The sequence below is a fragment of the Coffea arabica genome, chromosome 10e (genome assembly GCF_036785885.1).
Source record: "Coffea arabica cultivar ET-39 chromosome 10e, Coffea Arabica ET-39 HiFi, whole genome shotgun sequence".
Taxonomy (NCBI): domain Eukaryota; kingdom Viridiplantae; phylum Streptophyta; class Magnoliopsida; order Gentianales; family Rubiaceae; genus Coffea; species Coffea arabica.
Window position 1 is genome coordinate 3,910,263 of NC_092328.1, and position 24,586 is coordinate 3,934,848.

The following is a 24,586-nucleotide window of genomic DNA, read 5'->3' on the forward strand; positions in this document are numbered from 1 at the left end:
GGAGTGACCTCCTCGAGGGGTGCGCCCAGCAGGTGGGAGAGCTTCCTCACTGAAATGAACACCAGGTCAGCCGAACGAAAGACAGTAAAAGGCAAAAAAGGGAAAATCTATACGCTATGAATAAAGACAGGGACGGAGCCAGCGTTACAGGTGTCGTGTTTGGGCTGGGGGGTCGCCACTTCCCCAGAGGGTCCGGACAACGTCCCCATCAGCCCTGCTGCGGAGATCTGCTCGGAAGAGATCCTGGTAACATCGAGCTTCACCTTGGAGCCCAACAGCGGGCTGAGGGTCTCGTAGTCCAGGTCCTTCGGGTAGGGGTCGGCCTTGACCCCCCCAACCTTCCACACATTGGGAGGAAAATGTGTGGATCGGACAAAGAAGAAATTCTCCTTCCAATCCTTAACGGAGGAGGGGAGGCCGAAGAACAACTCCTGGGCCCCTTTCCCTCCCTTGGTCTGGGGGCCCCGACGGGAGAAGTAGTACCACCCCGGGAGGGAAGACTTAAGAATGAAGGCGGCTCGGAAAAGGGAGAGAGAGTAGGGGATGTCGCAGAGAAGGCAGTAAATCTGGAATCCGGTGATGATCCTGATGGAGGTAGGGTGAAGTTGGGTGATTCTGAGCCCCCAGTAGGTCAGAATATTGGTCAGAGCCGGATGAATGGGGAGACGGAGCCCTGCGATGAGCTGCTCCCTGTAGATAGCCACGAAGCCTGGGGGAGGTCGGCAGGCTCGGTCGTCGGGCCCGGCCGCCCTCGGCTCGAAGGCCGGGGGGATGGAGTACGACTCGGCCAGCTCGGCCACGTCCTGGGGCGACAGGGTGGCCTCCTGTAGGTCTGGGTAACCATAGGAGAATTCGGGATCCTCCCCCTGCTCCGAGGTAGGGGTCCCCTCAGAGGGATCCCTGTCCTCCCCAGCTCCGCCCTGGGCCCCGCCAGGGGAGTCATGGGGGGACTGGGGAGAGGAGGTGGTTGCGGCCTCTTGCTCAAGGTAGGCGTCGAGCTCGGCCGTTTCCTCTAGAGCGCGGGCAGAAAAAGGATGGGATGAAGGGGACTGGGGTGAATGAGAGCTCATGGTGTCAGTAGGTTCGGGCAGGTCTGAGGTGTGAAAGCTGGGACTAGAAGCAGAAGAAGGGGAAAGAGGGGGAGGAGAAGATGGTGACGAAGATGAGGGTGAAGGCGAGGAAAGAACGATGATTCGGGGAGCTCTGCGGCGGACTGATACTACAGCAACAGAGGAGGAGGAATGATCCGACATAAAAAGTGGGAGGTAGCAGAGGGCAAAAGAGACACTGCAGAGGGGGAAAATGAATCGCAAAAAGGACTTACTGAGAACGGCAGAAGAGGGACTGAAGGCTCGCCGGAATCTGGGCACAGGACGCCGGAGGTTGCTGGAAAATGGAAATGTAAGTGCACAGGGAGCGTGATAACTTGAAATGCACAAGAGGAAGCGGAAATGGCAAATGGGACAGATGAGAATTTGGCATCCCCTATTTATAGGGGGAAGAGTGGAGGGAAAACGGTTGCGTGAATTTGAACCGACCCCCATGTGAACGCATTTAATGCTGGTACGAAAACCGAAGAGGCGGGACAGCTGAAAGGACGCGGGCGCAGCGCCCCTGTGACAGCACTGTACCAGAAGTGACCTCGGCAGAGTAGTGCGCGGCTCTGGCCTCCCACGTGGCAGAGGTAGATTAGGTCTGCCTGACAGTCTTACCTAATCTAGGGGGCTAGTGCAAAGGCCCCATTCCGGGCCCAGACACGTGGCAGCCCAGGAATGGCCGAGCTGGGCCTTGGCCCCCAGACCCCTGGCAGCAGCCCTGGGCCGCACAGGCTAGGGCTCCCAGGGGAGACGAAGGTCCATCCCGAAGAGGTCGGGAGTAATCCCCCTAAGTGCGGGATAATATCTATACTGGGCAAGTCCCGCGTCGTGCGGAGGTCGGACTCCCTCGCAGGTATAAATAATAGCACACATCCACTGTACAAGGTACGCTCACTATTGGCAATTTATCCTGGACCACCGCTACTTCCCGTGAACCTTACCCACCGGAATACTAACTTGGCCGTCGGAGCGCCCTCGGGGACAACCCTCGGGCCCCCCCACCGTGAGATCACTTTTACTTGTTTTGCAGGTCTTGGATCAGCTCTCCCATCGACACCCCGAGCTCGTCAGTTCAGCTCGGTCCGGGGAAGCTCCGCGCTTCTTCATTCTCAAATCCTGGAATGGTGCTGTGAGCTTGTGACAGAATGAAAAATAAATTTTCTAAGGTCAAATATATACATACATACATATATACACACACACACACACATAAACTTTGTAGTCAACATAATTGTTTTTTTGTAACTCTTGAAAGGTGCGAATATCTCAATATATGTATATATAAAAATTTGAGCAAATCTTATATACATTAACAGTGTATACACTATTACGGTTAGATTCACGACATATATACAAAAGTTGAATTTTAAATTCAAATTTTATATAGTTGTCATTCATCCAATGCTGACAGTATATACACTGTCAGTGTAAAAAAAATTAATCCTAAAAATTTTTGAAATTTTTTACAAAAATTCAAAAGAAGAAAATATGAATTTCTCGAACTTTGAGAACGGTGATCCTTCCCTGGCTCCGCGGTGTATCCTGAGAAAGTGACACTTGTCATCCTCTGAAATCTTTGGAATGCACGCAATTAGTGAATCCGCTGTGTAATCATGGAGCAGTGGCAATGCATTCATTCATTGTACGGTGCCAACATCTGCTATGCTAAGGTGGATCGAGGTCATATTAACGTATGCATGATGTATCAATCAAAATATATTATAACATAATCCACTCTACCTTCTTTTTAAGTTGTTACCCGTTAGGCAAATCAAGGATTTCGATTGATGCTTAATTGTCGCAGAAGCTTAATACACAGAGCTTCTATTCTTCTTCTTTTTTCCCGTCCCCTCCGGGATAAAAATATGGAAAGTAAATGAAATTTTTCAAAGAAAGTTCTGAATTAATTTTTCAAAATGTTCGAAACAAAAAAATACGTACCTTTAAGTGTTCAATGACTAATTTCATATTTTAAGGAGTCTAGTATTTGATAACTTAAGAGCCCTTGTATCATATGTGTTTTTTCATAGGTCGCCGCAACCCTAAATCAAACCTATAGTTGATTCTATAGAATTCAACTATTTTCCCACTTCTTCTTGTCATGCTAATGTCTCCATTAAAACGATAGCCTTAATTTAATTAGAAAGAAAAATATGTGATATGTGACTCGGGGCTTCGTGACATCACGTCATCTAACACCGGTAAATGATGATCAATCGATTTGATCCTCTTGGTGACGTGACAATGACGAAGGTTTGAAAATCCAAATGTCGAAATTCAGTGAGTTTGTTTGGATAAGAATTTATTTGGATGATTTATTTGATCCAGTTACTGTAGTACTTTTTGTGATGTGATGTATGTGAGATAAAAAAGTGATTGGAAATTGTGTGTATGATGCAAGTAAAACAAAATCTGAAATTTTTATTTCAAATTCTTGTTGTTCAAACAAACTCACTAGTGTGTGTTGGTTGAGTCTTACTACGTTTGACGTGGCACAAAGAAATGTCATGTCAATTATTTTTGTCTAATTTCACAACGTGTACATTTATTTCTTTAAAGTGTAACTCATTCTTGAATATAAAATAAAATTTTGTAAATTTCATACCAAGCATTAAAAGTATATGTATATAGAATGATCTTACCTTACATTTTATTTTTGGGGTCAATCTTGACCTTGAATCTTTCAATGACGATCAATTTGATGACTATGCCTGCCATACTATGACTGACCTCAAGAACCGCGCTATCAAGTATGTAGAACTTTCTTTTGGACCCAAAAAAAAAAAAAGGTATGTAGAACTTTCCAGAACTCTTGATCCGATTGTTAATTGTTCTAATAGAATAACGTACCTCAAGCAACAAATTTGATTTCAATTCTATTGAAAGATTGTTTAAAAAAATAGATAAAAAATTCCTCAATGAACACTTATTAATACATCTAAATTATTAACTTATTATATATGAATGCACACAATCACTATTATTATACTACCCTGCATTTAAACACCCCATCAAATCAATTACCATTTTTACAAAAAAAAAAAAAAAGCACTTGAGGCCCTTTTAACGAGTATTTATCAGGTATCTGTTAGCCAAACCATTAAACATAAGAGTTCGTCCATACCATGAGTTTGTACCTTGTAAAAATAATCGGATACGATTGACTGGAACTGTGTATACTCTCAGATTATCTGATCGAGTCACGTCACTTCAAGTTCAAGCCTCGCCATTACATTTTCTCGTAAAAGTGATAAATAAACAACTTGTAGCGATTGAGAAGGGGAGTCATTTTCTTTCCGGGACAAATGCGGTACACACAATTGTAAATGGTAATTGACTACTTTGCTTGTTAAAATTCAATGCGCCAAGTACGTGTTTTGCAGTTTGCAGATGCAGTATTAAGGACTGCTACTTTTTCATGGGACCATGATAATCGTCGCACTTGCAAAAATTGCCAAAAAAATTGCCAAAATCGCCAAGATTCGAGGTAAGCAACAGTTGCATGCCAACTGCCCAAAAACAAAAACACACTGGAGAACAGAGTATGCTTTGGGAAGTGCACAAACTCAGCATTTTTCAAGAAGGTTCAGTAATTTGAACCTTTATGCTTAGATTACAGTTTCATGATATATAGTTGAAAACGAAAAAGCTATGAAGGAGAAGGGGCCGATTCAGAAGCGGCTAATGGTGGGGATTTAAAGTGGGGAAGCCAGCATGGAATGTAGGTGAACGTTGCCCAGTAAGGACAGTACCTTGGTCGTGCAAAGAAATGAGCACACTCCCACACTGATCTCTGGAATGGTAGACCAGCAATGCAGTTTTTCCTTACATCAAGAACTCCCTTCTTAATCAGATTCCAGCAAATTGGCCCAACTGTTGTGAAATAATTATCAGACAGCGAAAGGTTGGCCAAATTTCCCAGCGCACAGACCACCTCTGGCACCATGCCATACAGATAATTCCCGGCAAAATTCAGCACCTCTACTTTCTTCAGGCATCCCAAGGAGAAAGGTATAGGACCTGTTAACTGATTGTTACCCGCGTCAAATACCACAGCTTCCTTTAAAAAACCCAATTCATAGGGCAGGCAACCGGTTAACAAGTTGTCAAGGAGTAACACTTCAGTCAGACTGGCCATGGCTCTAAATAAACCGCGAGGAATGGGGCCAAAGAATTTGTTATTGGCTAGAGTGAGATAGAAGGCGCGAGTGTTGCCAATGTTTTCAGGCAGCCTCTGCATAAAATTGTTGTTGTTCAGAAAAATTGCATCGAAAGCCTGCGTGAACAATTGAGGCGGTACTGAACCTGTGAAAAAGTTGAACCGAATGTCCAAGAAAGACAGACTATTCATGCCTAGAACGGCGGTTGGAAATGGCCCAGAAAACTGGTTATTACTGATGTCTAGCTCATATAGGTAGGGAAGCTTGGAAATGTCTGCCGAGACGGTCCCGGAGAAGTTATTGGAATTGGCATGGAACAGGGCTAAATCAGGGAGCTGATCAAGGAAGCCATCCAGCGTTGGAGCACTAAGTCGGAATCCATTGAAATCAATAGAAGCAAGAGCAATAGCTGAACAGTTGTCCGGGGGGCTAGTGCAATAAAAGCCTGTATAGTTGCATATATCAGCCCCAACCCAAGATTTGGTGATTCCTAGAGGATCAGAGTTGATTATTTTCTTAAATTTCAGGATAATGGGGTACACCACAGCCAATCTCAGGTCTGCAAAAATCAGCGGCTCCAAACTTCCTTCTACAGGTTCTGCAACCGGTGCCTCTGACAATTGGTTGCTGCTCCCACCAATGATGACCTCAAGCGGTTCTGCATTTTTTCCTTGGGTGCTAACAATCAGAGAAGCTAAGATGAGGCTGAGAATAAGATGCTGAATATTGGTAAAAATCCTATGCATTCTGTTCAGTAGAAAGCCAGAGGCAGAAAGAAAACAAAGGCCATTGCAGAAAAGGGAAGATCATTTCTTTTATACTACTAATACTATTTACGAGTCTTGAAACTTCTTTGTGGTGTGCAGCGTGCTAGGCTTGCGTTTTATTCTTCTCCAACATTGATAGTCTTCTAGACTACAGCCAACATTAAACATGGGATTACAGACCACTTTGGTTCTGCTGATAACATATTAGCAACATGCACAACAACAACAACAGACCACTATGCACTTAGTTATAACTATAAAATGCATAACTAGGATCTATAACACATAAAAATTAGTAAGATCGCTATGCACTACTAAGAAATACTCCAACTGGCCACCAAGAACAAAAGGTTTAATGAATACGCTGGCGGGCACAATGGTGCGCGCATGCTCTCCATTATTAAAGGTATGGCTGAAGAGGACATCTATAGTTCTTTTTAGACAATTTGCTGTTCGATTTAGATAAACTGACTAGTCTCATCTCCTCCTTTTAATAATATGTTTATGTTTCCTTTTTCCTTTTTCCTTTTTCTTCTGTCATTTTTCTTGTCGGGAGAGTGAAAAATGCTTAATGAAGTGTGTGGATTCGCTATTTGTGATATATTTTAGGCCTAATCCAGCTAGCTAGCATCAAGAATTGGAAGTGTCTGCATTCCACTGAAAACAATCTTGCATCTTCGAAGTGGAAGGAGACTGGATCGAGGATAGTTATTTCCATATTTATTTATGATTTCGAGAAAGCAGCATTAACAGTTCGAGCATATTTGCTTTTTTTTTTTTTTTAATTCACAATGGGAGATTTAATTAAACTGAAATTATCTTGCAAAAACAAAACAATTGAGGGAAACATTATTGATCCATCTCTTTGCTTTCTTTTAGAATGCAAGAAGGTATGTTTCCAATTTGTTTAGTTGGACTACTTCAACTTTATTTCCCAATAAGTTCACAAGCCTAAATTTTCTAAATGACCCAAATTTTTGTTGTTGCATTAGCAAACATTAATCACAGATGATTAATTTTGTGAGAAATGAGCTGAAATTAGCCTCTTTTCTTCGGCACTTTTTCCTTCGCTCAAGTACTTGTTACAAGTGGTTTAATTGATTGAACAGAAGCTTTTGCTTTCTTTAAAACCATGATGCTGCAGAATTTGTCTATAAAATATTCCAATTGTAACTATAATGAAGGATTAAGCAAGTAAGTTCTAAATAGCATCACGTATAATTAATGGTGCTCACACTAGACCTTCCATTTCTGGACGTCTGGTCATCTTAATTTCAAAATTTCTTGGCCTAGACAGCGAATCTCTTAGTTCAATTTCCATCTTGTTTTTATAAACCTGTTGAATAATTTTAATACTTTATGGAGTACATTCTCAAAATCATTTGCATTTCTTCCAAAACCCCTAAAAATCTCTCCACTTCTTCTCTTTACCTCTCAGCCTCACTCTCTTCGTCAAATTTCTGTCCTAGACTCTTAAACCAGGCCTCGGTACTGGGCTGTTGGTCGCCTTTCCTTCTTTTCATTACAAGGCCAAGGTAGAACTACCCCTTGGAGCCCTGTACACTTCAGTCTGACCAGGAGTTTATCTATTTCGAGGCCGCCCACGGTTTCATTGACCCACTGCGTTCGTTCAACCACATTTTTACAAAATCGATGATTGAGTCTTCAAACTACTGACTATCTCAGAGTTCAGAAATTTATTAAGAATGTCGTACTCTTTTTTTTTTTTTTGGTGGTAGGAATGAATGATGCATTGAATTAAAAAAATAAATTTAAATGTTTACCGACCCAACCCAACTCATTCAAAACCGTACGATGAAACAACAATAGAAGCCCGTAACGTAATACTTTTCTTCAACAGACAAAACAAAAACGTTTTTCTACTAGATATGATATGATATGATATGATACGGCTCGTCAAACGGACTCCACAACGGATGTTCCGTCGTCGCTTTCTCACACCGGCAAGACAGAACATAATTGTGGTGTGCTTTTGACCATTTGAATTTTAACGCCATTCACCATGTAGAAGTTGCCCCGAGTCTTCAACTTATTCGATGAAGCAAGTGAATTGGGGAAATGCGATGTATCCATCCATTGACTTTAGACGCTTTGCTTGACGAAACATCAATTGAATTCCGAGTCAAAGTAGTTTATCGTCGTCTAACCACGTCAATCGTTAAAATTTTCTGCCTCAAGTTTTGACTTTAGTTACCAGATTTTATTTTACACACAGGAAAAATGCTTTAGCAGATAAGAATGCCGACTTTCGAGAAGAAGCAATAATGTCGCATGAAAAAATATATGGAATCAGCAGATGTTACGGGACTTGAAACATTTTAGAATCTTAGACCAATGTTCTTGACTTATTGTAACTCTAGTGCATCTGTTTAGCTATATGAAAATAACATCTTCGAACCCGCCCGTTTGGATTGCATTTTCTAAAAAGATTTTGGAGTAAAATTACTGTAACATTTTTTAAAACTTCGAGACTAAAAGATAGTTAAAGAAAATGGGTCAAATGAATATTCAAGAAAAAAGAAACAAATTTTCTCTATAAAGTAGCAATCTAAACAAACCTTCATTGACAAAACCTTTTTGACTGTTGATATATATTTTTTTTAAACGATTAGCTCAAGGCCTCGTGACAGCAATACTTTGAACTCCAAGAAGCAGACTACACTGCGGAATAGAATTACTTTCCTTGAGAAACACTCTAATCCTTTGCTTAGAACTTGGGAAAAAAAATCAAATGAAGCTTCCGTGTGTAATTTATACAGCGTGCACTCTCGAATAGCAGTTACGGCTTCTCCTTTTCAATAATAATAATAATAATAATAATAATAAAATCAAGAGAAGCTTCCATCGGTCGAAGCTGTAAATGAAGCATAAAAAATGTTGTTCAAGTAGAATCAGCCATAATAATTAACCTTATAGAAAGACGAAACGACCAATTCGTGCTTAAATGTGAGAAGTCAGGAGTTGATAAATCCAATCCAAAACGAATAAAATAATTAACAAAAAAAAAATAATGAAAACCATAAGCCACAATGTGCATTTTGGAAAAGATTTTCTTCTTAGTACATATTTGACTTGGACTGAATGAACCCAGAGAGAATCAAACAAGACTTTCGTCCCTGATGCACTTACAAGAGCGCAGAGATAACTGAAAATTTGCTGCAATATTTGTTTCTTTTTGGTTAATAATAAAATGCGTAGATGCATTGGATACCATCCAGAAAACTGTTCTTTACTTTTGACCAGACAGAAAAGAAAGGTTACAAAAGCCAAATGCAAAGCTGAAATTCTCTCTCTCTCTCTCTCAGAGATTAGTCGACGTTGACAGCCTCATATGAAATGTTGGCACATGTGAACCAGAAATTGCTACGTCTCCATGACTTGCTGCTGTGTAATTTGATAAACATTTGGATGCAACCAACGACTGAAACAAGGAACAAATATCTTGGTGTAATAATTAAACACAAAGGTATCTAAATTATTTAACACTCCAACGATTGAATTAAAGAATTGGAATTCAAAAGTCGCAAGCTACCATCAAATCCACCACCGCTTTTTGACTTTGCCATCCATCTGCGCAATAAGCGTTGGATGGTCAATGACACATCAACCAACGCGCCGATGCTCATCAAAGATCAAACCAACATCTCTGCTTTCTAGTATTCTTCTCTCTGTATTATATTATATTCCCACAAAATCCAACCATAATCGCATATAATCTAATCTCCACCCCCCACATTCATGCACTTATTATACACATGCACCCATTCATTTACTCCCTCCCTTTTTTTATAACTAAGGTTTAAGGTTTTGCACACCAATTAAGAAAAGTTTTTCATTGCTTAAATCTGTACACTATTTTTCTTTTGTACCCTCATTAATTATCCAATCCACTCATGTTTTCTCTCACTAGAGTATTAAATGGTGCTATTTTACTAGGCCAAAAGCAATGCAAACTAACTTCCACCAAACTAAATGTTTCTAGGAGCAGTAATTAAGAACCCTGTATTGGAAGAGAGAGATAAAGGGTAAAATTGCGAAAAAATAATTAATACTGTATGGGGATAATAAAACGACAGATAAAAGTACACTAAACCAAATTTCTTAAACGTAAGTTATAAAAAAAGGGAGGGAGTGTTAATTAATTCAGACAGGTCATATGTATGTAGCGTTATTAACAACTTGCCAATCCCCAAAGTCAAATATTGATGCCTTAAATAAGTAATAACCATCCACCCACCCCCGCCCCTCTTCTCAACTCTCTCAGCCATTCATCACATCCCCCTACCAATAAGAAAAGAGATGTAGTAGTAATAAAAGTCAAATGTGGCAAATTAATCGACTTTACCGAGGAACAAAATTTTAGTAGGCTAATTTCCCAAAAAAAAAAAAAAAGGCTTATAATATAATACTCCCTCCGTCCCACTTGGATAGTCTCGTTTTCCTTTTTCGTCTGTCCCAAATTATAGTCCACTTTCCAATTGAAGAATGTAGTTGTATTTTACTTTTCCTAAAATACCCTTATTCAATGTAAGTTGTTATTACTATAAACCTACCCCATTTAATGAGAGTTGATTCTTTTTTTACCATCAATTCAAGTTCCCATAAAGTTGTACCATATTTAATGTGAGGGTATTTTAGGAAAATAGTAATCTAAATTTACTTTTCCAACAAAGTTAACTACTTTTTCTTAAACTGTGTGAAAAAAGAAATGAGACTATCAAAGTGGGACGGAGGGAGTAAAATGATTAAGGCCCCCGTCTGGAGTTACAGTAGTTTATAAAGAAACAATTCTGGAGTATAAATATTTTTTTAACAAAAATGTCATTAAATTATCAAAAACTTTTCCAGAAACTTTTTATAAATGCACCGCACCGCAGCCCCATGCGGAAATGCAATTTTTAGTGCGCGCCAATGCTCAAAATACGTTTTCCTCCTTTTGACAAAATCGTGAAGATTTGAACACATTGCTAAAAACTTCAAAATTGTCTTAGCTAATGACAATTGGCCGCTTAACTAATGGGGTTGCGTTGCACAAAGTCTAAGCAAGTCATCCATCGTGCCATACACGACACGTCTGCTGCCTGCCCATCAATTACACAAGTTGACCATTTTTTGAAAATTGTCCTCACCCGCAGCCAGAAGTAGGGGGTTTTGATTGACTGCTACATAGCAAGTCATATGTGCGTATGCAGTTCATTACTTTAATTAATACTCAACCACCAAAAATTACATAGGGAACAATAATAATATTACTGGTGAAAGTGGACGACACCTACCGCCATTCGTCAATCTGAAACTGAAGTTTAAAGGAAGGAAGAAAACAAATAAAAATCCATAAATTGATATGGAGCGAGTATGTAAGGTTAACAAGAAAACAAAGAAAAGCCCCACTAATTGACTGATTCAAAATCCACAAATTTGCCATCTTTTCTTTGCATTTCGGAAAGTTACGCGATGCCGAATACAATTAGTCAAAGAGAGAGAGAACAAAATAATGTACAAGTGGGCCCTGTTAACCACATAATGTCTAGGCAGGCAGCTTCCCGACCCTAAGAGGGTTGACCGACTACTGAGCTTCGTTCCTCAGTTCTCCTCCCCCCTTCTGCCTTCCTCTTACGGACGGTTCTGATTAGATCATCTTCGTGGTGTTTGCGGGGGGGGGGGGGCAACAACTTCTCCGCGCCGTGGAATGGTGCCAATCAACCGACTGACGGTTGAGATTAAGATGATTCAAGAACTAGAGCCCCTGGTGCCTCCGTAGCAGAATGTGAGTGATTATGCTCCCCTTCATATGTAACTATGAGCATAGTCGGATCATCCAACGCCCGCTCCACATGCTTACGGGCCGGGCACCCTCTTAAGCTGCTACACTTGTAATATCCCCTGAAAATTGAAATTGAATCCCAGATAAATCAGTGAGCAGACCGGGTCAAGTCAACTTTGAACATTGGAAAAAAGAGAGAGAGAAGAAGAAGAAGAAGAAGAAGCTGCCAAATGACCGGAAAACCCTTGGGATAAGTTCTAGAGAGTCAAAGTCTTTGATGGCCTTCGGTACTTTTCAAAACAAATAACAGGGTCATAATTGTACGCTCACGCGTCAACGAGTGAACCAGTGAGTCAACTCACTCACCTAGGATGAGGAGATCCCTTGATGGGCTTTTGACCGTACTTTCTCCAGGAGTAATCATCCGGTGGAATATCGGCCATTTTCATGCTTATAGCTGGCACTCTAACCACTCTTTTCACCCTTGATTTCCTAAATCAAATCAAGATCAAGCTCTAATCAATCAAATGACTCCAATAAAGTCTTAAAGATGAATTCAAGAAAATCCAACTAGTACAAAGGATCCAGCATCAATATTGGCAGTAATAATTGCTAACACCACTCCAATTTGACTTGTTCCTTTTCCCTCTTATTTTTTGCCCGGGGACAAGAGTATGGTACCTTTTCTTAGGACAATGGCATCGACCACCTGAGGAAGCAGCGCCACCGCACTTGACAGCGGAATCATCCATGGAGCTACACTTCCTCTTTAACGACGACGTGGAGAGCGGGGGCTTACCGGCGGACGATACATGAGAAGAAAGATTGGTAATCTGAAACCCAGAGGACATAGACGGCTGCAAGCTCTCCGTATCCCCGGTCAACGACGACATAAATGAATTTACAGGCGATGCAGCCGCAAAATTTATGGTGGTGGTGGACTCCTTCCTCTCAATATTCACGTTCTTCATTAACTGGTGGTGGTTGTGCGGCAGCGGCGGCAACCCTTGAATGGGCGTCGGACAATAAATCCTTGAACTGGATTTCACCTTCTCCTTATCATCCTCTTGAAACAAATTATTCGCGGGTTGACTTGTTGCTGCAGGGTTACTCTGGGGTGGCTGTCTTTGCGGTTGCGGCTGCTCCGGTTGTTGGGTCGGCGGCAGCGGCGGTGCCGGTTGAGGGGGATTAGTAACCGGGCCGCGCCGAAACCGGGCGTGGCCGGTTCTGGTGCGGTCGAGAAGGGATATGAATTTCTTGAACTTATTGACAGCGGCATCGGCCACAGCTTGATAATCGGACGATTGTTTTGAAGAAGGATCTTGATAGATTTGAGAGGGTTGGGATTGGGATTGGGATAGCAGCCTGATGAGCTTCTCAACGCTCTGAAGTCCAGCAGTCGCGGCTTCCTGAACGGCGTTTTCTTCCATTTTGGAAGCAAAAGTATCGTTTCTGAATCCTGTCATCAACTCCACAGCCATCTCCAGGCCCTAAACCATCCACTAGAAGGAAGAAATGGGGTTGAAAGTTGAAAGAGAGAGGCCAAGAAGATGATGGACAAAGGGAGAGTTAAGGGGGCTGATGGGGTTGAGAAATGAGGCACAAGGTGGGGGGCGGAAGGATTTGTATAGGAGGGCCGGGGACCGGGTGGGCTGGAGAGTCAAACTTATGATGCTCCTTTTCTCTCTCCTGTCTGTCGCTTCTGACCAGCTTCCCGTCAAAGGCTAGAACCAGTAAGGTGGGCCCACGTGGTATTTACTTTCTTTATTTCCGTTTGTCTGCTTTTGAGAAAGAGTGTGAAAGAGCATTGACTCCATCTCCTGTTTTTCCTTCTTTAGGGGGTGGGGGGTTAAGGGGTGAACCGGTGGAGGAGAGAAATCAGAAATGTGTGGAGTTGATGAGAATGAGGGGGTGCAGAAGGTCAAAAGGCAGGAATGAGCCGTTGGATTAAATGGGGGTTGGGGAATCAATCAATTGAAATCGGGGAAGTACGTGGGGTCTTCTGGTGTTTAACTGTGGTTAGGTTGGTGCCAGTGAGGTAGAGTTGACTTTTGCCAGCTTTTGCTGCAAAAGTCTATCCGCATCTAGGAGAGTTGGGGCTTTCCGGGACCCACATTGCATCGGCTTTTACCGGACACCGGATGTCTCCTTGGTCAATTTTTCCCATTCTTTTTTCTTTAAAATTTTTGTGAGGTGCTTGCCCTTGGAAAGTGTCAAAGGGAATATAAGAAGAGATCTCTTTCCAGCTTCGGATTCTTTTCCTTCTTTGTGCTACTAGATTAGTAATTTCGTACAGCTATCATTAGTTTTGGATGGGAGGAAGATAATATATGGAATATCATATGGATGACTTGATCTGCTTAATGGAATTCTTAATCAGATTTCACCACACCACAGGATGAGGATCAGATCCAACTTGCAGCCGTAGATATGTAGGATATGACGAATATTTGGTAGGATTTGAAGATGGTCAATTGAATTGATGGGATCCTGTGGCTAATCAATCGTTTTTAAAGACTCGCTCACAAACATGTGGTCTGGTTTGGCCCCTTATTAGCTGCACACTTTTATTAATTGCCATCAATTGACTTTTTGCATACCTAGTTTTTTTTTTTTTGTTGAATAAATTGTAGACTGGTTACATATTTTAAGTGCGCTCTTGTTACAAAATTCAATGTGCTATACACTATATACTATAAGGACGTTGACTTTGTAATGTGGTAGTGAAATAAGAAAAGTTGTAAGCAAAAAAGGGAAAAAAAATCTAATATACAAAATAAAGGAAACTTTCGAGTAAGAATAACTCTAACCAGCTTTACATGAAACAAAATCAATTGAGATACGGTCGATTTTGTGTCAATTAATTTAATGGTTCTAACGACCCTAGCGGCCCTAGTGTAAATAAACGATCAATTGATGGGATCCTGAGATTACCATTTACCAAGACATACAAACATGTGGTTTGATTGGCACTTTTTTTTTTTTTTTTTAGCTTTTGTTTGACACCGTTCACAAATCAGGTTGCATAATTTATTTATTTATTTTTAGATTTGTTTGACAACTTTTACAAAGCAGGCTGCACAAAATTTTTTTTTTCTTATGCTGTTAATTGCTATCAATTGACTTTTTTTCAGGGATCCTATTATATTTTGGATAAATTGCTGAGCGGTTTCATATTTTAAGAATGATGCAATGTAAGTGCATTACATAGGACGTTGACTTTGTAATAAGGTAGTAAAACAAGAAAAGGTGTAGTTTATAGAATTCTACGGTGCAGAACATAAGAAAATTAGTCAAGTAAAAATAACCGTAACCAAGTTTGAATGAGTCGATTATGATGGAGCCAACTTCGTGTATGATCATATTTCTAAATTCAGTTGGTACATTTTGATGGCTAGGAATAGGATGACCATAGCAGCAAGTGAATAATTATACTCGACTTCAAAGTTGGAGAAAAAAAAAATTCAAAGCAAATATGTTCCAAAATTCAAGTTATGTTCCTTGCGTATATGCTTCGGCCTCATGCATTCTTCTGGTTCCAAAATTCCTGCTTGTTCATCATGGGGAGCATTGACTTCCTTCCTTCTTTTGAGCAATTTTCTATTTTGCTGCCTTAACGATGAAGAAATGAAATGAGAAACCAATGCGGCTGGCTGCTAGTGGACTGGTGGTGTGTTTTGCAAGTAAATAATTTTGTAAATTCCTTCCTGTGCCTGAGGAAAACATAAAAGTGAGCTCTAGTCCATCCCGAAATTCTTTCCTTCCCACTGGCATCTATCATGTCTCATCGTTGACTACGCGTCAACAAGAAATTTCGTGAGAACTATACCTCCATTTTCCTTTGTCTTTTCCTTTGTCTTGAAGCTCCGAATATTTTGATTTAAAAATGTTAGGTTCATGAGTAAAAGGTTATGTCTCACATTGGTCCTAGAGATGGAGAAAGAGCGGTTAATATGTAAGTAAGGACTCAAGACCTAGATAACTGTTTGGATACCAAAATTATTTCAAATAATATTTCGCTAGCATCACAAACACATTTTCCAACCTATCTTTTTATATTCCCAACATATTTTTATCTCACATACATCATATCACAAAAAGTGCTACAGTAATTATTCCAAATAATACACTATCCAAACAAACTGTTAAACTTTTGGGTTAGAGTTAAATTCTTGACTTACATATTGGATTTTTTGGTGGACTCTCTCGAGGTGTTTCTCCTTAACAAAAAATTCAAATCATTTTTTTTCATCAAAGTGTCGTTAATATTTAATTTGGAACAGATTCAAGATTTTTGTTAGGGGCAAACAATAAATAAAAAAAATTTTAAATTTAAGAGGGGCAATATTATAGCTAAATGAGGGAAATTTATGAAATTCAAAAAGTACAAATATGGCATAAATTTAAACATTTTAAAAAATTCCAAGATGATTGTATAATTTTATCAAATTTGATGAGGGCAATTGTCCATCCTCGATGGCATGCGTACACTTTAGATGTTGCAAGACAAAAAGCAATTGTCATTGCAACTTGCAGTGTTAAAAAATGTTAAAGAGTGTTTGTCAACTCTTAAGTTGCGTTAATTCTTTAACAAAGGGATACATAGTGGACGTTTCGTCATTTCCCTTTTATTCTTTGTTGAGGTTGACTTTGTGGTGTCCATGGCTTTATGCTCCATTTGCACGGCTAATTACCTTTTTTTAATGCTTGATTCCTAATCAATCACACATAAAGTACTCCATCGGAAAGCTTTTCCATTAGTATACCACGCTTCAACTACTGGGTTTCCATTAGTATATCTTGAATTGGGTCTTAAAGATATAACCTGTGTCCTCCACTAAACCAGATTGAAAAAAAAAAATTATTTAGTTGGCCTCCAACTACTAAACAATACATACGTTCCAGGTTTTAAAAGTGTCAAACACACGAATATCCATAGATTAGTCGTTTAGTAATGAGCTTATTAATTAACTTTGATATTTACTTGAATATTTTACATTATTTGGAAAGGTTGCTTGTAATCTTCTGTTTGAGGTTTTCACTTGAACGCCCCTTAGCAAAAGTTTCTTCTTAATTTCCTATTGGAACCCTATTATGAATTGACAAGAAAACGTCTCAGGCAACTAAACTTTTGATAAGCCCTCGCAGGTAGTCCGATCAACTGATTCCATAGTCTGGTAGTTATCAGCAGGTTCCATGATCGACTCTCGTACGATGATCTCTCACTGTGTATCTTTGGGACAAAATACTACACAACCTTAAGGGATTAGTTTAATCGAAAAACTGGATTACCCCTAAGTAAAAAGAAAAAAAAACCTAAACTCTTGATAATTTTTCGGTAGGTTATTTAGTCGTAATGATTTTGGCTATTGTCCTGCGTCACAGACTTCTTGGAGGTGTACATACTAGTTAAAAAATCTTTAGCTGCTGGTTCCACAACCCATACCGGTATTGACAATAATAATTACCACTACAAATGTGGAAATTACTATAAGTTATAGACAGTTTTTTGCGTGTAATCCATTTTTCACTCTATTATCCATATAGTACATGCATATTCACCCCAGAACTTGTGTAACATTATCTGGGTTGTTAAATTTATTTATCGTTCATAAATCACCCATCATAAAAGAACTCAGAGATCCTACCATTGAAGCCTGAAGCCAAGAGCTGCATTTTTTATTTTCATTTTTTGTGTTTGGTTTGATGTGGACAAAAATGCTCCAAAAATGGATCCAGTTACAAAATTCTGTTTATTCACGGACTTGGAATTCTTCTTTTCTTGAGATCCACTCAAGCCTCAACTCACCCTGGGACTACACAAATGCCTAAACCTGCAATAGTATAATTGTCCAGCGACCATAAGCCCACTTCTGGGTCTTTACCAATATAACCAGGCTTAATGCATGCTGTCGTTTCCTGACAATTCTCGAGTCTTGAACACTTCGTTGGTTTTGATACCGGAGATTCATCCGTGTAGAAGTTCTCAGCATAGTCAGTATATATGCTAACACGGTTGGATGAATGGTACATAAGTCAGTATATATGCTAACACGGTTGGATGAATGGTACATGAGTAAATTTTGAATTTCAATTTCAAATTTTGCACATGTATCATATATCTAATGATGATAGCATTTGAAATTTAAAAATTTACTCATGTATCATATATCTAATGATGATAATATATATATACTGACAGACAGTGTATATAAGATTAATCATTTTCTTAATATGTTGTTTACTCGTTTTCTGCCACGATTTGGAGCCAAGAAGAATGGGCCTCAAACAACTTTCATCCCAATGCCAAGCAACCCAATCCGGTTACGCTACGACATCCCTAAATCATCCGTTTATCACATGAGCGCTGCTTGGGAAAAGTCCAAGTGGGCCAAAAACTCTGACAAAGATCACTGGTGTGGACCAACGTTGGAAGAATTTGACGAAGCAACTGGTGGCACAGGTCTATTGTCTTCTTCTGCTCTTTTGGTTTTGGTCATGAAGGATCGAAGAAGCAGCATCATAACTTTCAGTGAGGGCAGAAGAAGAAATTTAAGATTCAAAGTAGTGTTAATTACATTTATCTCCCTTAAGATTTGACAAAACTATCATTCAAACCCCAAGATTCTGCCGAATAACAAAAAACCCCCTCGAAGTAACTTCCGTTAAATATTCATAACAAAACCAGTGAAAAGACTAAATTCCGCAATTGCAAATGACATACTTTGGACAAAATCGTTATCACCCTCTTGTTTTATTTTCCTTTTTAGTTTATCTTGGTCTTCTTCATGAGTAGTATTTGGAAGATTTTAATAGAATGCTCATAACAATGACAGCCTGACTTCGTTGGCTACCATCAACTTCACCCGTGACCACCGATTATTGCTAGCAAATGGCAAAATTCAGTGAAATTTTCACCTAATACTCAAATTGTTTGCGTAGATGGCAATTCTTGCCTTATATTGGGCAAAAGAATGGATGCAAATAGCCTAAATCAACAGCTGCTCCTTTCCTTCTCCGCTCAAATGTAAGATCAATCCCACAATGTTTACTTCAAAACACTCATTACGATGCACAAATATGAACAAGTCCACAAATTAGCAAACTTTTATTAAGGAATCGCAAATCAAGAGCCAAGAACCCCAAACGTCTAAATCCATTTCATCTCTTCGGATCCATAATTCCAATTAAGATTTTTGTTCATAAGAAGATCCTCGTCGAGCAAATAGGAATCTTGATAAGCTCAATCTTTTTTGCCTAAGACTAGTTTGGAGTCATTAATTGAAGAAAAAACAAACAGAAAAAATCCATGATAACCATTTGCTTGTCTGAAATTTGGAGATTAAAGAATCTTCAGGGATGCTCAAGCTGCACTTTGGAGGGTTGTGGAAGGTTCTTGATATTTCTACAAATTAATATGATGTTGTAAAGTAAAACACATAAGAATTTGGAGTTTTGCTTTTAATTAAAAAAAAAAGAATAAAAAGAAGATGGAGGAAGCGGCAATAGACAAATTGGTTGGAGTAAGTTGCTTGGGAAGGAAGTGAGAAAAGTAGGAATTCCAAAAGGAAGGGAAGCAGTGGACTCTTGCAATTTACGACTGCCATTTTTCCTTTTTTAGGTAGAGTATAGATGAAACTAATTTTTTGGGTACTTAGCAAAGAAAACAGTAATAAATAGGTACTATAAGGGCATATTATTGGACACTGACAATAAATTTTTACTAACAACTACACCATCTCTAACGGCACAAGACACTAGGGGCATTCTGATAAATGTTTGCCCATTTAAAGGGTGTGATTGTTGTTTGGTCAAATCTTGAGTCTCATTTTGCAATTTAGTTAAACCTCAGCGAAGGTAAAGGTAACAAATCCTCCCAAGTATGAGTCTGGACTTTGGAGTTCGGCGGGATGGATGATAACGAAAGCTTAGAATAGAGTTGCATAAGCTGAGCCTAGACCAGATAAACAAATGGCAACGTGAACTTCGCGGCTCGAAAAAAAAAAAAAAAAAAAAAAAACAAACAAATGGCAACGTGGTGAATCCAACTTCCAAGATGGATGGTCCGAACTCCGCAATTAAGGACGCTGGGAGACCCATGCTCCCCATGCATATTGGGAATCTAAGTCCCAATAATATATCATTCTAGCGGACAGGTTTAGCTGGAAGAATTTGTAGCCAATAGCATTTGGATAATTAAGGGCCTTTGATTCTTGGAGTATCATCGTATTCCTTCCCCCGCAAAATAAACGAGGAACCTTCGCAGCTCTAGATCAACAAATGATAAGGGCTGTGTGTGTTTTTTTCAGCGTATATGTTGATCTCAACTAGGCTGAGTGGCACCAACGGATGTTGATGCAAGTGGAAGGGGCTTGCATTCCTTAACCATGAGATCTCGGGTTCGAAATTCATGAAAATGAAAAAAATAATGTTGGGAGAGCTTTTCCTTGTAAGGAACCCGATTCGACTCGAACAGGATTAATCGCAAACTGTAAAACGGATGCAGACACTTCTGGGTTATACCTAACTAGGCTTAATGGCTGATTGCTCCTCCTTTGTGTATGCTGTACATTAGCTTGGAGAGTTCCAAGTTCCCTAGTGCACACAGAAATACAATCAGAATCTTGCTCTGATCACACCCCTTCCCCTTACGATTATTTTTTCTTTTTAATTTTGCCGTTTTCTTCGAGATAGAAGGAGGGCAATATGGGAGATCACGACAAACATGGGCCTCAAATTAACAATGGCCACCCAAAATGACAACCAAACCAATCCGATCCGATCCGCTAAAATATAAGAAACCCATAGACCATCCCTCTTCTCATTTACTCCAATCCGATGATCACATGATATGCAGTTTGTAAAACCCAAGTGGCCCAACCTGAAAAAGCTGAGACGTGGATGAACCAAGGTCATAGAAATTAACTTGGAACCGGTAGCTTCGTTGTATTGTCTTCTTCTTGCTTTTTGGACATGGAAGATCAAGCACTCGTTATTCAATTAAAACAAGAAAATCTTGCAATGGCAGTAGTATATTTTTGAGTTCAGCTTTCAGAGGGATCGAGAACAAAGCTTATAAAACAGTTGCCATGTGCTGAATCTGACTCCATAACCATTTCCTCTTGGTCGAATACAAAGTGGAAGGTCCTCCAAAATAAAATAAATGGACTGCTTATTCGGTTCCTGTCGATTGGAATTTGGAAGGACCAGTTTTGGCCAATTCGGCTGTGGCACCCTTACTCCATGCATATCACGACTCTAGGATCCGTGGTTCTCCAAACCCTTTTCCGACGGGTCACCTGCCAGAATTTCCAAAATATGTTTTTGTCTTTTAGATGGATCACGGGTGAGCTCTGCCAAGAAGGAAAAAATGTATTAGAGTGAAACAAGACAAGAAAACGAAAAACTACTATAAGAAGAAAAAAAAATAGTGCAGAGTAACCCACAGCTAATAAACTTGTAAAAGTCTCATTTTAGTTGAAGAAATTGTAAAGTTGAAATAGTATTACATAGATGCAGTAGCCAGAGTTTTAAAATCTTCGTAGTTAAATCTACTGCGAACGTCTTTTCTTCCCATCTGTCAAGAGCTAACATCTGTGCCAGCATATTTACAAGCTTAGCACACCATAAAATTATTATTATTTTTTTTTTAGCAATTCTTTTAATGAGAGAGGGGTGAGATTTAAGAAATAGGGAGTGAAAGCGAGGGTTTAAATCCAAAACCTCTAATTTATGTATTCAACACAAAAGGAAGACATAACTCTAGACAATAATTTCATTTTCATTGTAGATGAGTGGAGTTGTTGCATGGATCCGCTGTTGTTCTTTTTGGAGCAGTTGAAGCTTGTAAATTCTCGTACATTTCCTAGCATAAGACAGTCGTTATTTATTCTTACTACGGTCAGTTAACTGTCGTTAAAAGCTCATAGGAGAAGGAAATACGTGCTTTATACGCGGGAAGATGCAGTTTTAATCCTCGATTATATACCCCCTTTACATGCCCTGTGTGTGCAGGCAAGGATATTGCACGTGTAGCTTTAAAAACTTCCAAGATAGTGGCATCAAATCACAAGTTGCAGCTCTCTCTTCTTTTCCTCTTCTGTTTTTGCCTATTTGAGGATATGAAGTTATGAACACAGCTCTCAAGAACCTGCTCCAAACTTGTTGCAGGAGTGAAGGCGACATTTTTGGCCCTTGGTTCATTAATTTTGCAACTATCATTTTTTTATTAGAAACGAGAAAGCTGGAAGAGTGAACTAAATATGAGGAGATGAAGTTATGAACACAGCTCTCAAGAACCTGCTGTTGCAAGAGTGAAGGCGACATTTTTGGAGATGGATCCACCTGAATTATTGAGAATTCAGAAGAAATTAAACTACCTTTGAAAATGTTTCAAAAAATCTTGAACGAGAAATGCAGACAAGGAGTTTAAAACCACTCATGGGACTTTTGTCAATCACTGGTGGTTGGTTGGAAGGTTCATATAGTTGTCCCAGTGAGCCTTTTCTCCGAGATCCTTCTACTTTACCAAGTCCTGCCTCATCCCCGCTCCAACAACCCCCCCCCCCCCCCCCCCCCAACCCATCCCCGAAAAACAAAACAAGGGAAGTAGTTTTTTTTTTTTTCAGATTTTTGAAGTTAACTAATTAAATCTAATCCCAGATTTAACTCCAAAAGCCACCAACTCTTGAGACGAATCTGGGACTTAACTATCCAACTCCAAAGAAACGAACAAAATAAGGGAAGTATTGATACCAAACTCCAAAAAGGAGCGTTTGGATACCAAAATTATTTTAAATAATATTTCGCTTGCATTACAAACACATTTTTCAACCTATTTTTTTATATTTTCAATCACCTTTTTATCTCACATACATCATATCACAAAAAGTGTTACAATAATTATTCCAAATAATATTTCAAATAATACACTGTCCAAACAAACCAATAAGGGAAGTATTTTTTTTTCAGACTTTTAAAGTTAACTAATTAAACCTAATCCCAGATTTAATTCTAAAAATCGGCAACTCTTGAGATAAATCTGAGTACTTAACTACCCAATCCCTAACCCGAAGAAACGAACAAAATAAGGGAAGTAGTTGGTTTCAATTTTTGTCGGATTCTATTTCAAACGAAAGGACAATCAATCCTTAAATTACTTTGCAGCCAAAAAAAAAAAAAGAAAACAAAAAATAGAAGAATAATGGGTTTGTTTGGATTGTAAGTTATTTGGGATTATTTGGAATATTTTTACTGTAGCACTTTTTGTGATGTGATGTATGTGAGATAAAAAGGTAATTGAGAAGGTAAAAAAGTGTATTGGAAATTGTAATGATGATGTAAGCAAATAAAACTGGATAAATAATGCTCAATCCAAACAAACCCAATATAAGAGTGTGACTTTTATGATACATCAGCCAAGCTACTACTTCACGTAATATTTCAGACTATTCCCTTTAGTTCGTAGTTAGGTGATTTGCTTTGACATTTTTACATGTCAATTATTACTGCCTTTGCAGTGAAAAATGCCACTCAACTAACACTAGTCATAATCGTTCTTGCAAAGAAATTAGAACACTACTATCTTAAAACTTTATTTAAGGGAAGGGATTTTGGTAAAAAAAAAAAATTTTTTTTTTGTTGCTCTCCTCAACTTTGGAATCATTTCATCATCACAATAATAGAGAGCAAAATACAGTAGCACCATACCAGATAAAATAAATTAACCAACATTTATAAATGGAGTGGCTTATTTCTCTTCCTCTTACTTTTATTCTTATAGTATTTGTTTATTTTCTCAATCGACAAAATTTACACGTACATGGATTGTGACCATACCATACCAGCGTCCAGTAGTAGTAGATGTGGACCCCGTAAGTGTCAGCCGCGGCAGTATAAAATACAATAGAAGAACTTACCACCAGTGGCAGATACTGTGAAGAAGGGGCCCACCACGTAGAACCTTTCAAGCATTTGAAAGAGAAATACTGCGGCGTTTGGAATCTTTTTTTTTTTTTTTAATTCCGGTAAGAGGCGTATGGAATTGGAATCTTGACAAGTGGGAAAAGTGGACCCGTCGGAGTATTTATTTCCTTGGATATTTCCTGACGCACACGCACGTATTTCTAATCAGCCAGGCGCAATGGAATTTCGATACTTGTTACCAAAGAGATCCATCAATGTGGCTCCACCATTACCATAGCCACGGCATGGGTTGATTGATTTGACCTTTTATTACTTGCCGATTGGGACTCTCCTTCCCGGTTAAGATCCAGGAATCAAGATTGCTCGTAAAAAAAAAAATTTAGAAACGGCCATGCTAGTTGGTCCGGTATGGTGTGTTCATGCGTTATCCTATTCCACGACGCAAGCACACGGCATAAAGTATGAACTAGTTAGTTAGTATATATATATATATATATATATGTATTTTGCCGGTCCTCCGTAATACACTGTATACATTAATAAAACATATTACGTAACAATTAATCTTAATCTAAATTTGAATCTCGAATTCTACATTTGAATTTTCTTGGCAAAAGTAGGCCTGGTTTGGATTGCTTGTTTCCATCGAAAAATATTATCGTTTTCCGTGATCACCTTTTTTTCTCACATATATCAAATCGCTACAGTAATTTTTTTCATGAAAAATGACGGAAAATGCAATCCAAACACAACCTAAATTTATGCATATTAAAGGATGGGGACAACGTGAGAATTTTATGGTGAGCTCGTCCTTATCGTGGTGGTTATTCAGTAGTGTGTTTATCCATTGCC

General features: G+C 39.2%; 2 protein-coding genes across 2 annotated transcripts; both read right to left on the minus strand.

Annotated features, from left to right (window-relative positions):
* Window positions 1-4,642: 4,642 nt before the first annotated feature.
* On the minus strand, window positions 4,643-6,424 carry LOC113711972 (uncharacterized protein At4g06744). Its single transcript, XM_027235235.2, has one exon. It carries the CDS (start codon window positions 6,001-6,003, stop codon window positions 4,747-4,749), a length of 1,257 nt encoding a protein of 418 aa, XP_027091036.1. The 5' UTR covers window positions 6,004-6,424; the 3' UTR covers window positions 4,643-4,746.
* Window positions 6,425-11,444: 5,020 nt separating this feature from the next.
* On the minus strand, window positions 11,445-13,422 carry LOC113712968 (probable WRKY transcription factor 7). Its single transcript, XM_027236648.2, has 3 exons — window positions 12,491-13,422; window positions 12,176-12,301; window positions 11,445-11,928 (listed from the first exon to the last, which is right to left on the minus strand). The coding sequence occupies exons 1-3, from the start codon at window positions 13,288-13,290 to the stop codon at window positions 11,766-11,768; spliced, it is 1,089 nt and encodes a 362-aa protein (XP_027092449.1). The 5' UTR covers window positions 13,291-13,422; the 3' UTR covers window positions 11,445-11,765.
* Between the last annotated feature and the right edge of the window lie 11,164 nt (window positions 13,423-24,586).